At 42.8% G+C, this 13,518-nt stretch overlaps 1 protein-coding gene across 10 annotated transcripts in view; it reads right to left on the bottom strand.

The window, feature by feature from the left end:
* Positions 1-13,518, bottom strand: part of DEPDC5 (DEP domain containing 5, GATOR1 subcomplex subunit) — a 56,932-nt gene that overhangs the window by 2,427 nt on the left and 40,987 nt on the right. For 7 of the 10 annotated variants that reach the window (XM_067550036.1, XM_067550034.1, XM_067550035.1 and 4 more), the window contains 8 exons: positions 13,312-13,466; positions 12,465-12,542; positions 11,782-11,914; positions 10,584-10,692; positions 9,928-10,152; positions 5,213-5,382; positions 2,187-2,358; positions 126-186 (listed from right to left, as the gene is read on the bottom strand). In XM_067550036.1, the coding sequence (XP_067406137.1) occupies positions 126-186; positions 2,187-2,358; positions 5,213-5,382; positions 9,928-10,152; positions 10,584-10,692; positions 11,782-11,914; positions 12,465-12,542; positions 13,312-13,466 (1,103 nt within the window). The remainder of the gene's footprint in view (positions 1-125; positions 187-2,186; positions 2,359-5,212; positions 5,383-9,927; positions 10,153-10,583; positions 10,693-11,781; positions 11,915-12,464; positions 12,543-13,311; positions 13,467-13,518) is intronic. The other 3 variants (XM_067550038.1, XM_067550039.1, XM_067550041.1) reach the window with 3 other exon arrangements.

Consider the following 13,518-nt stretch of genomic DNA (forward strand, 5'->3'; position numbering starts at 1 on the left):
AGCCTATGATCTCAAGTTTAACAGTACTACCTTAAAGTTCCAAAATCTATGTCTAGATCTTTACACCACACTCCACCACCATATACAAGGGTGCATTTAACTCATCTACCCTGCTCCACAAATACCTGTGTGCAATTGCCTCCTGGAGTAGATGCATGCGATCCCAATAAGTTTCAGGTTCAAAGCCTGAAACAAGAGAACCAGACAAAGGTCAACTGAAACCATTTTATCTTTACCAACCCATGACAGGCTTCCCCAGGTCAACTCCATTGTGTGCTTCCTTTAAGCCATCCTTTAAGCCATCTCCTTTGGGCCTATTATTTTATCTGTCACCCTGAACTCCCAGCAACACATTAAGAGAGTTTTTTAAAAACACCAACCGTTGATTCATGAACCAACCATGGATTTGGCTTTTGTGACATTGGAAGAAATATACATAGATTTGTAAATACACTGGGTGTGAGGGGGAAGGTTTTCTGTTTTTAGCTCTTGTGATACTATCAAAATATTGTCCCATGTTTCCACTTTGCTCACCTTTGGGCATCAATAAGAATTTAGTTTTGGCAAGAGAGAAGGCCTGGGGTTAAGATCAACTCACCCTCCATGAAGATCCCTAACCCCAAATCATGAATATATTTTTATTTAGTGAGGATCAGAGAAAAATGGAACGTGATCATCATTTTGAGTAACACAGCATTCAAAATAGCCTATTTAAAGCCAGTGGGGCTATGCCTGCACCACAACCCGTAGAGCAGTGGTTCCCAACCTCTTTGGCTCGAGGGCCACAGAAATAACTTACTACCCTGAAGGGTCACCAGTCTCCCCAAGAAGTCCCCCTACCTCCCTGCAGCCAGATGGAAGGAGTTCTGCGAGGAGGCTTTCCCATCCCCTTGGCTGCAGAAGGGAAACCACACACATCCTGTAGCCCCGTGCGCTCCACCTGGGTCCCAAGGCAGTAGCTCCCTTCTGCAGCTAGGGGGATGGGAGATCAGTGCTCCCCTCCTTCTGGCTCCAGCAGGGACCCCAGCACCTAGGGACAGAGGCAGAGTGCTTTGTTCTCTGCTGGAGCCGGGGGAGGGCAGTGCTGATCTCCCATCCCTCTGGCTCCAGCAGGGATCCCAGTGCCTAGGGATCCAGACAGAGCATTTTGCTGTGCTCCCTGCTACAGCCAGGGGGAGGGGAGTGCTGATCTCCTGTCCCCTTGGCTGCAGCAAGGAGCTTGCACCAGCCTTTTAAACCCAGGGCAACACGCTCCACCTGGGTTCTTAGGCAGCAGCTCCCTTCTGCACCCAGCAGGAGAGGAGTGGCAGGCCACTCTGAAATCCCCTGCAGGCCATTTTTGGCTCCCAAGCCACAGGTTGGGAACCACTACTGTAGAGTATTCACTGCTCTTTCTGCATTTACAGTGAGACTCCAGGAAGAGCGTTAACTGGGGTGAGAACAATTTAAATCAATAAGATGAATTTTTAAAATTTTAAACATTGTTCCTTTTCACATCATCCCTCTGCACCAGCTGTATGATACATCTCTCTGTGCTGGGACTCGAAGCTCTGACCTCCGGGCAAGGCTCACAGCTGAGGCTTATCACAACAGCATCACTAGGAAGGGAGAGGTCATGCTGAACAAAAAAGGATTGCAGTTTCTAGCCCTTAATCTCATGAGCAAATGTTCCTACCCAGAATGTAACCATGGCAACAAAAATAGGATGCTAACCATGGAAGTCTAGCCTATGTCATCTCAGAGAGGAGGGAATGAACAAATGCAAGACACAAATGCAGACTGGCTAGCAGGATGGATGGGAGCTGTCAGCAGAATGGGCTTTTTTAAATTTTACAAAATAACAGCAGGGTTAACTACCTGATATAGTTTCTCTAGGAACATTCAGCATCCTGGCAACAGAGGAGAATGAGGGACATGGAAATCTCCCTGCTGATTGGCACCTCTCACTACGAACTTTATGCTCTGGTGTGTGTCCATTGCCCTGAAATACAGCTTCCCTCCTCATCTTTCCCCTCTCTTGGTGAAGGGGCTGTATTCTTAACAGTAGATAGGAGGAAATGTAATTGCAGGCATCTTATCCAGCCAGTGGACATATGGTAGGTGTGATTCTTTATGCTAGCTACACATCACAGTGAGAGCTCTCCCTACAAGAAGGTACCCAACGGTGGCTGAGGAATATTGCTTACCGTCAAACAGATGCTCACTGCCCTCCTTCAGCAAGCAGCTCACATTGAGTGGGATGAACAACTGTGCTCGAAGTGGGTCTCCATATAGGTAACTGGGCAGTGCAAATGGACCCTCCAGGACTGGAACCAGCAAGAACCCACAGGATGTAGCTTTCCGATGCCAACCCTGAACCTGCGAAGGATTCAAATAATGATCATATCTTGTACAGCTGCATGGAGGGGAGCACTTATGTGCATAACAGCAACTTGTCTCGCCAAGAACAAATCAGCCATGCTCAATTACCAAGGGGCTTTGCCTTCTGTGCATACTGAATATGCAATCATCTTCATAAGCAAAGCAGCACAAATACAACAAGATTTCAGAATTTTATTTTTTAAATGCATGCCACATAAATTAGAATGATCAATTAGATCAGGCTACTGCGGAGAAGCTAAATGAATTCTTTGCATCAGTCTTCACTGAAGAGGATGTGAGGAAGATTCCCACACCTAAGCCATTCTTTTAAGGTGACAGCTCTGAAGAACTATCCCATTCTGAGGTATCAATAGAGGTGGTTTTGGAACAAATTGATAAATTAAACAGTATTAGGTCCCCAGGACCATATGGTATTCACCCAAGACTTCTGAAGGAACTCAGATATGAAATTGCAAAACTACTAAATGTGGTATGTAACCTATCATTTAAATTAGCTTCTGTACCAGATGACTGGAAGATAGCTAATGTGTCACCAATTTTTTAGAAAGGCTCCAGAAGCAATATCGGCAATTATAGGTCAGTAAGCCTAACTTCCGTATCAGGAAACAGAAATTACAATAAAGAACAGAATTATCACTCACACAGATTAACACGATTTGTTGGGGAAGAGTCAACAAGGTTTTTGTAAAGGGAAATCATGCCTCACCAATCCATTAGAATTCTCTGAGGGGGTCAGCAAACAGGTGGATAAGGGTGATCCAGTGAATATAGTGTACATGGACTTTTCTGAAAGCTTTTGACAAGATCCCTCACAAAAGGCTTTTAAGCAAAGTAAGGAGTCATGGGATAAGAGGGAAGGTCCTCTCATATATAAGTAACTGGTTAAAAATCAGGAACCACAGGATAGGAATAAATGGTCAGTTTTCAGAATGGAGAGAGATAAATAGTGGTGTCCCCCAGGGTTCTGTACTGAGACCAACACTGTTCAACATATTCATAAATGATCTGGAAAAAGGGGTAAACAGGAAGGTGGCAAAATTAGCAGACGATAAAAAATTACTCAAGACAGTTACGTCCAAAGCAGACTGTGAAGAGTTATAAAGGGATCTCACAAAACTCGGTGATTGGGCAAAAAAAATGGTAGATGAAATTCAAGTGTTGATAAATGCAAAGTAATGCACACTGGAAAACATAATCTCACATACACATACAAAATGATGGGATCTAAATTAGCTGTTACCACTCAAGAAAGATCTTGGAGTCAATATGGATAGTTCTCTGAAAATATCTACTCAATGGGCAGCAGCAGTCAAAAAGGCTAACAATGTTAGGATCCATTAAGAAAGGGATAAATAAGACAAAGTAACATAATGTTGTTATATAAATCCATAGTACACCCACACCTTGAATACTGCATGCAATTCTGGTCGCCCCTGCTCAGAAAAGATATTAAAATTAGAAAAGGTACAGAGAAGGGCAACAGAAATGATTACGGGTATGGAACAGTTTCCATATGAAGAAAGAGTAAAAGGACTGGGACTTTTCAGCTTGGAAGAGATGATTAGGGGTGGGTTATGACAAAGGTCTATAAAATCATGAATGGCATTGAGAAAATGAATAAGGAAGTGTTATTTACTCCTTCATATAATCACAAGAACCAGGGATCACCCAATGAAATTACTAGGCAGCAGGTTTAAAACAAACAAAAGGAAGTACTTCACACAACGTGCAGTCAACCTGTGGAACTTGTTGCTGGGGGATAAGTATAACTGGGTTCAGAAAAGAATTAGACAAGTTCATGAAGGACAGGTCCGTCAACGGCTATTAGCCAAGCTGGGAAGCGATGCAACCCCATGCTTTGGGTGTTCCTAGTCTCTGATTGCCAGAAGTTGAGAGTGGACAACTGGGGATGGCTCACTCAATGATTGCCTATTCTATTCATTCCCTCTGAAGCACCTGGCATTGGCCACTGTCTGAAGACAGGATACTGGACTAGATGGACCATTGGTCTGATCCACTATGACTGTTTTCTTATGAATGCACTTAAAATGGGGGTACGTATTTCTAAGGAAATTGATTTAGCCTGATTACAGTGAATGGCCAAGAACTGCTTAACTAGAACAAAACTTCCATTAAAAAAAGGATATACAAGACCAATGGCAAGGGAGTGAATGGGGTTTAAAAAGTCTGGGATTTCTAAATGCCAGTCTCTTGAAACTGAAGTTGCCAAATAATAACAACAACAACAAAGCTAAAGTAAACAGCAAATGCAGAGAATAGTTTTTCTTGTGTTTTTATCCTTGGTATTTTCAAGTGGGTTTTTAAAGAGCCTCTTTGCTGAATTGGGACAGCAGGCTGCCTACCCAAGGGGCTCCATTAAAATTGTTCCACTGGTTTTTATTTTAAAAATCAAGGAACAGTGGTTAAAACTGTATTGGCTCTCTGCATACAGTCAAAGCCTACACAGTGGTTGAAGAGGGACTTAAGTGATGCCTTGGCCTCATGCTGGCCCTCTGCACAGTGTAAATAACCCATTAGAAATAGGAGAGTGCTGCACCTCGGAGGGGATGACTAAACACACTGATTTATAGCAATGATAAGAGACACTCAAACCCAGCAACAAATATACATAGCAGTGACACCAGGAAAATTGTCCTTCAAACAGTTACAAAATTGTCCTTAAAAAATTCACTCCACAGCATCTGTCCTAGTACTTCTCACTGGCTTCTCACTAATCACTTTGCTGAATTTCCCTGCACACTAAAGTAAGGGACACACAGCTAAGTCAGCTTGGCAAGTCTGAGAGCATCCAGGACACAAGGACCCTTACCATCTCAAAGAGAACAGCTGCTGTCACTGCCATCCAGTGCAATTTGATCTCAAAGGCAGCATTCAGAGAGAAATTGCCATGGTAGTAACAACTGCACCACTCCAGGCGGTCAGTGCGGTTATTCACATCCACGTCCAGCGTCACTGTCCGCTGCTCAGGTACTGTGGCAGCTGTGCAGTTATGGAATCAGAGTATTTTTAAAAATGTATCCAGAAGGGGAAAGGAGAGAGAAAGAAAATTAAAGTAACATTAGTTTTCAGGCATGGGTTGCTTCATCCCTCTGCCGTGCACTTTTAGGGCCAGCAGATATAGTCCAAGAAGCTTGCTAGCCTAGATCACAAGAAATGAAAAGGAGAAGAGAATTTCATTCCACCCACATCAGGGAACTCTGCTGCCCCAATTCCCTTCCACCAGAAAATATTGCCCTAAACAGTCCAGTGACATCTAAACTGGGGACTCTCTCCTCTAGAAAGTGAATCAGTCCCAGAACCAACTAATTAAAAATGGAACTATTCTATAATTTAGTAGTACTCCAGAGTGAGACAGAAGGTACTCTGGAGGGTTAAATGTGTAATATTTGCCTCAGAGGCATTCTAAATTGATTATAGTGTTATTTACATACCTCCACACAAATCACAACACTGCACACTTTTACATCAGGGGAGGAGTATTCCAGAGATTACAATGATAGCAAAAAGGAGATTTAGTTTTCAGAGTCCCACAAAAGTGACCTCCATTAATGCAATGTTAAGGCTGCATGTTACAATTTTTTAAAAGGCAAGGAAACAAAAAATTAAGGTTCCTACAGCAATGTTATCTTTGGCTTATTGCATTTATGTAGCATTCCTTTCCTTTTTTTTTTTTTTTTAAATTAATATTTCAGTAGTGCCTAGAGAGCCCCCACAAGATCAGGGCCCCACTGTGAGAGGCCGCATAGTACAACCACATAGTAAAAGAAGGTCCCTGTCCCCTAGAACTTACACTCTAAATAAGTATTACACAGAGGGCAGGATGGGAAACAGAGGCACAAGGAAGGGGAGGGACTTTCCCAAGGTCATACAGCAGGTCAGCAGCAAAGTCAGGAATAGAATTTAGGTCTCCTGACTCCCAGTACAGAGCCCTATCCCCTGAACTAGGCTGCTACTTCTTGTTTTTGTTATTATATGTATTAGTTCAATATGTTTCTATGCTGTTCAATATTGGACATAAAACACCCAGGATATGCACTAGGGCTGTGTTAACATTGCTGTAGGAACCAACCGTCACTGTGCCATTTCCCAACCTGTATATTTGAGCTGTGTTTCATTAACTGTTTGATATTTTTTAATCAGAGAAAAGAAATTGTTCATGTTTTGTAACCTCAGCATTTAAATGTCCCAATTAAGTTTTGAAATTCCTTCCCAACAGGGGAACTGGGGCAGGGGCAGAGTTCCCACTTTTGCTTCTCCTCTAATTTGTCCAGAGACCATTTTCTGGGAGGCTGGATTAACTGTGCAACATCATATTGTTTATGCTGTGATTACTTTAGCTTGGCAACAGAAAAAGACATAAAAGAATAAATAAAATAAAATAATAATAGATGCCAGAGATGTCATCTTGGAGAACGCCACTCAGATACTCTCTTGTAAACAAGTCTCCAACTCTTCTCCAACACCCCAGTAATCCAGGTATAGTTAGACATACCAAAATCTTATTCTTTTATTTTTCTTGCTCTTTTTTATTCAGATATCACTGAAGATGCACTTTTGTGGGTGGGTTGGGTGCTCACTCTATAGTTAAAATACCAGCTTCTCTGGAGCCATGCAATGTAACCTAAATGATGAATCGTCACAGAAACCCAGTTTGGGATGTTTGAGGGCAGCATCCCAATAGGAGGTAAAGCAGAAGCAACTCAATCAGTAAATGAGGCAGGTGCTGCCTGCCAGCTCAGCCGCCAGAGACAACAATACACCAGCCTATTTGTAAAAATTAGCACATGCTGAAGAATGAACTTCCTGCTCCCCTACTAGTCTGAACCTCCTCAAGTTACTGGTAACACAAGACTCTCCATCAGGACTCGAAACTGTCTTGTTCTACCTTACCCAATGCCTCTGTTCACAGACAAAATAACTGGAGGCAAATCCACATGGGAGAACCTGTAATAATCCCACAACTTCGAAACTACAACTGGATTAGCATCTCAAGTGTCTCCAAATTTAGGAGACTCAGATGGGTTCTTAGAAAATGATCCTAATTTGAAGTTATAATAGAAGATATCTGGCTTTCCATACGCTTGGCTGATTTTAAGACAACTCACCTGCTTCCCAACTGTATCTTGTACCATTAACTAATGAGTTATAGTGCACATTGGAGAGGAGCAGACAGGTAATTCTCCAATCACAGACTAACTACGGACATGGTTACAATTGCTAGTGCATGCATTGCTAAAAATCAAAAAGGACCAGATTAGGTACATCACAGATCAAATTTCCATTGGGAAGGGAAAAGGGACGGTCATCAGGCAAGTAATAGGGAAGTTGGCAAGGATAAGGATTTTAGGGGTACACGGAGCTTGTTCCAGAGCTCCCAACACTTGCATGCTGTTTCATATCACACAGGCTGACATTTAGGGAAGGTGGAAGAGAGGAAGAAATCAAATGCAGCCAATCAAAGCCAAGAGAGGAACAAATGAAGTCACGTGGACCAGATGCCATTGGGATTAGTAAAGCTTCCTGCCTAAGATGTTCTGGGAATGTTTTTGGATAGAGTGTTTAGAGGAAGAACAGCACTGAAGAGGCACACAAACTTGTTTCTTTCTGAGAACAGGTAACACCATATTGTTTACTGTAGTAAAATTCAATCATCCTTTAGAACAAACCATAATGGACAATAGCAGCAGTCCAAAAGGGCTTTTCATCCCAGCACAGCAAAACTAGTTACCTGTCATCATCCCCATTTTATGATGGGGAAACTGAGCAACGGAGAAGTGGTTTACCAAAGCTGCATGGTAAGTCAGATGTAAAGTCATGAGCAGAACCTAGGTCTCCTGAGCCTCAGTCCTCTGAACCACACATTACTTGGACACCAGGCTGGGCTCAGGTTCACCTAGCATGTTAATTATGCCAATAAGGTTTTGTAGTGGCCAAAATGATAGCATTAGTGTATGGTAGGTAAACAGTCTCCTGCTCACATGTTGGCTTAAGATAACAGAATTGTTAGCTTATTGTTCTAGTCCCCTCCCCTCACTTTTCTATTTCTTATGCTGTTCCTCTTCAAACAAAGCTTTCAAAAATATAGACAGATTATCATAGCTTCAGGTTTAGGAGATAACCCTTACTTTGTAAAGTAACTATATGTCACTTCTCTTCAGAAGGGCATTGGGATTCTCTTTTTCTTTTTAATTTAGATGGGACTTTAACATGCATCTTATAAATCTGAAGTTGGGTCAATGACTTTTCTGGCATGTTTTACAGGGAACGTATAGCAGTGGTTCTCAACCAGAGGTATGTGTATCCCTGGGAGTACGCACAGGTCTTCCAGAGGGTACATCAATCATCCAGATATTTTCCTAGTTTTACAACAGACTACATAAAGAGCACTAGCAAAGTCAGTACAAACTAAAAATTCATGCAATGACTTGTTTATACTGCTCTATATACTATACACTGAAATGTAAGTACAATATTTATATGCACATCAATTTATTTTATAATTATATGGTAAAAATGAGAAAGGAAGCAATTTTTCAGTAATAGTGTGCTGTGACACTATTGTATTTTTATGTCTGATTTTGTAAGCAAGTAGTTTTTAAGTGAGGTGAAACTTGGGGGCACGCAAGACAAATCAGATTTCTCAAAGGGGTACAGTAGTCTGGAAAGGTTGAGAGCCACTGACGTATAAGCATATGGCAGGAGCAAGTGACTCAAGCTGGCCTGGAAAAGCAACAAGATGGTGACAAAGCACACATAGTAGGACATATAACTAGTGAGTTTCACTGGCTGTTAGTGGTAGAAAAGGCACCCTGTGGGCTCTCAGGCACTCTAGTGAGAAGTGCTTTAACACAACCAAAGGAGATTTCTAGATGGGATAATGATACCCACCCCATTGCATGTCCTGATGTTCCAGATTCAAAACCCCAGCTCTTTCACACTACTGGTATCTTTTGTAATTGTGGCCCCAGGTATCTGACCTGGGGCTCCCCCTATTTCACAGGATTTCAGTCTAGACTAATGCCACCTGGATCTCCAAGTGCCACAGTACACAGGACTCTCCTACACCCCCCTCAGTTCTCACTAGGAAGGGTATCACCAGGGCTGTTGCCACTGGCAAGCACTTGTTGAGGAACATTAGACCTAGTTAAATGAAGTTTTGGTGCTATATTGTTCTTACATGTCATCGCCCTGTGCAAAGCAGGGACTGAACTCCATCCTCTGGTTGTGAAGAGTCCCACCAGCTCCGCATGGAGATGGGAGATGAGTATCATCTCCTCCTCAAACTAGAGGATGGTGGGAATATTTTACTTTGCTTTCTGGTAACGAGTACAGATTGTCCCTCTCAGCCAGTGAAACACACCCCAGAGACATGAGAGTGAGACCACTTGCATGACAAATGTATGGCCAGTATGAGGTCTGCAGCCTGTTACTGGTCCACGTGAGATCATACCCTTGGTTGGCTGCTATTCCCCTTCAAACTACTCCCTTGTACTTCACCAGATGTCATCTGTGCTCCGCCTCTACCTAATAGTGCGGCTGCCTGGCTCCGTCCTCCGAAACTGCGGCTAAAGGAACTGTGCCTACTTGCATAAGAGGCTGGGCGGCTTGGAAGCCAGGGCAAGAGGAATGCTGGGATTTCTGAGTGCAAGAGTTCTTCTGCCACAAATGCCACCTCGAACCATTTCCTCTGGAAAGTGGAGAAATCATCCATTGCTGCTGTGTGCCACATGGTGGGCTGCTGCATACCCACTGGATAAAGGCAATGGGAAAGACTGGTCAGTCAAGAACAAGGACTCCAAAGTTACCATTATGTTTCCTGTGTTTCTAGAGCCTAGATTCAGAGGAAGCCGGAGATCTCACATTTGTCCTCTGATTCCCACCCTATGAGTCAACAGTTCAAAGAAATTTGGTGGATCTTTTCCAAAGGGTATGTGTGGAGAGGAAGGGGAGAGCTGAGTTGTCCATCTGTCATTATATTACCCTTTATTTTTTGGTGTTAAATTCACAAAGGCTAGAGCATAACTATCCCCCCACCTACAAACAATATTTATTTAAGGGTGCTCCTCTTTCAAATCCCTTCTCAAGATGCACTTCTGCTGCAACACCTACAACTCAACAAAATTCAGTGGCTACTCTGAGGGGCAATGGGGGAAAGCTCTGAAGTTACACAGAAGTCTGACCTCGGTCCAGCTCCTTATCAATGACAATCTTGTAGAAGTAAAACCCATAGATGAAGGTGCGCAAGGCTTCTCCAGAGGCATGAACAATCAGCTGCTCATCCAGCATTTTCTAAAGAAGAGAGAAATGAAAAGCAGCTTTTTCAATGGTGAACCAAGGCTTTCAGGTGGGAATGGGGAGACATTAGGAAAGTGAATCTTTCCTTTGGAGACATTAAAGATTCAAGCTCCTCACCTGTAAAGATGAGAACGGCAGCCGTGCTTCTCTAGATGTGCCAAAAACCCAGCAAGCTAATAGTAAATAGGATCAGAAGTCCTCATCTTCCAGAGAAATTGTATTTTGTCAGTTCCCTACATCCCCCTCCTAACTAGTCTCCTTCCCCTCTGCCTGTCACCTCCAGTGTTTGCCCTCTTACTTATGTGCTTTTGTCTTACATACGGGTTTTCAGGGAGCTGCAAGTAGCCAGCATGTGCCTTCAGGGCCTAGAAAGGGTTTAGGATCTTCTGTGGAGTCTCAATAGGAGCGAATTCTAGAGTATTTCTGAGCCTCAAAATACAATTCCCTGTTGAACCACATCAAGGAAGAGAAAAAAAACATACTATGCCGTGTCTGTGTGTGTATTAGATATAGTGTGCTTACTTATTTAAGTATCCTTGAACAGAAGAGTTTTATGCTCTTTGTTCTCATCACAGCTCCAGTACCCAAAGCAGTTATTAGAAGAAAATATAACCAACAAGGCAGTGACTTACACTTCTAGCTAAAACTAGGGCTTTTGGTAACCACCAGTCAATGTGAAGTTGTATGTAAAACTGTCACCATCACACCAGCAGGGAAAATAATGCAACACCAATTGCACGTCAACATGATGCTCTGTGGTAGGATATCTAAAATCAAACCACTGAAACCAGTATCTGACAATCTGATGACTTACAAAACAAACACTTACATTACTGAATATTTATTGCAATCTCCATCTCAAGCTAACACTTAGCACTATGGGAGGGAGACGTATAAAAACCTGGTTATAAAAGATCACGTTTCCCTACACACACATTAGTGGAGACACTCTTGAAAATATATTAATAAGAGGATTTTAATGAGAGAAAGAGTGGGATTTACACTACAGTTTTCCAAGATTTATTTTTCCCCAGTGAATGGGACATTTCTGGCCCATTCACCTGCCCTCGTCAGTTCTCTCACCTGCATGATGTCAATGGCCATAGCCTGGGTCTGCACCCCTTCCAGGTTGTTCACCAGCCAGTGGACTACTTCAGCACTGATGAAGCAATATGGAGAGAGGCCCTTCTGTTCAGAGAGCAGCTGAATCCCTGTGCTGAATCCCAACAAGTTAAGCATGTAATTAACATGGACTGAAGTCACACTGATGGATAAAAATGTTACTGCTTGCAGGGGAGGAAAGGGGGAAAACCCAGAATGAGAAATCTGAAATGCTCTGTAGACAGGGTACAGTTAGACACTGGGTCTTTAGAAGTTTGTATTTTGCAACGGAGAATGCTAAGTTACTTCCTACAGTGACTCCTGCATAGGCAAGGCTGGGACTATTGCATCTGAAAGTTAATATAGCCACATTTTGTATCCTAATTTCTACAGTGACTTCTGCTGGGAGAGGCTAGAACTGAATAATACAAAGATTGCTAAAAAAAACCCCATGAAACTCTCCCATTGAATGCCCAGCCTTCAAATCTGAGGCTTGACAAAGCCCTGGTTGGGATGATATAGCTGAGGTTAGTCCTGCTTTGAGCAGGGGGTTGGACTAGATGACCTCCTGAGGTCCCTTCCAACTCTAATATTCTATGATTCTATGAAATCGTGCTCCAAAGCTTCACAGTGAGATTTTAGGAATGTTTTGATTCAAAACTTACGTGGGATGTTTCATGGCTTCAAGAATCTCGATCAGAGTGGAGGAAGAAGTCAGGGAGCTTGCAGAAGACTGTTGAGAGCTGGAAAGTAAACAGAAGTGTGTTTAACAATCACTATCGCTACCAGTCTAGTTTGGCAGATGTTTAGGAGAGCTGCTCTTTCTTCTCTTCACAGCAATGGCTGTTCCACGTTTTATCTTCTGTTCTTGGTGCATGTGCCAGTAATTTGCAAAAGGGAGGAGAGTCCAAGCATGCTCTCTCCACAGGAAACCTCCTTAGCACAGCAGGAAGCAAAGGGGAGGAGTTAGTTACTTTTACGGAATAACCAGAGATGATTAAAGAGCAACAGGTGAAAGATGTAAGCACACTTTTGCACTGGCTTTATTCATACTATACAGTGCATGCAAATAGGGTTTGAAGTTCTGAAGCAATTCAAAGCATGCCATTTTAAAGATGCTAACACAGGAAACAAGTGCCACTGTAGGAGAAAGGTATGGATTTCCATGTTCATTCAAACCTGGGCTTCCTCAGAGTACTCCACTAATAGACCACAAAAAAGTTCTGGAAGGAGAAGACTGTTGGGGTGAGGAAAATCAGGCTTATGTCCATTCAATCCTGGACAACTGGCTTACAAGGCTGATTTTAGTGCCACTATTCAAGGATAGCATTCTCCATCCAAGTCATGGAACATGGTCTTCATGTGACATGTGCCTTTCAGAGCTGACACACATGGCATTAGCACAGCACATACTGTCCTCTATTTCCTACACTAAGTGCCCCTCACCCTTGTTACCAGCAAGAGGAATATATTGAACAGAATATCATTTCAGAACTGCTGTGCTCTTCTCACCTGTTCTCAATGGAGCCAGCTGTGGTATATCCCTGGTCTCCTACATTCTGGGAGCTTCCAAAAGGCTGAGCGCTGCCCCTATCGGCTGACTGGCCTGTGTTTATCAACATGTTGCCATCTAAGGTTGGAGGAACTGTCTGTAACTCTATAGAGACCTGTAAGAAGTGAGACATAACACCTTTATGCAATTCACAGCACAATTCTTTT

Source organism: Emydura macquarii, unplaced genomic scaffold, assembly GCF_026122565.2.
Source record: "Emydura macquarii macquarii isolate MOO-44397 ecotype Brisbane River unplaced genomic scaffold, CSIRO-AGI_Emac_v2 contig_1254, whole genome shotgun sequence".
NCBI classification, from domain to species: domain Eukaryota; kingdom Metazoa; phylum Chordata; order Testudines; family Chelidae; genus Emydura; species Emydura macquarii.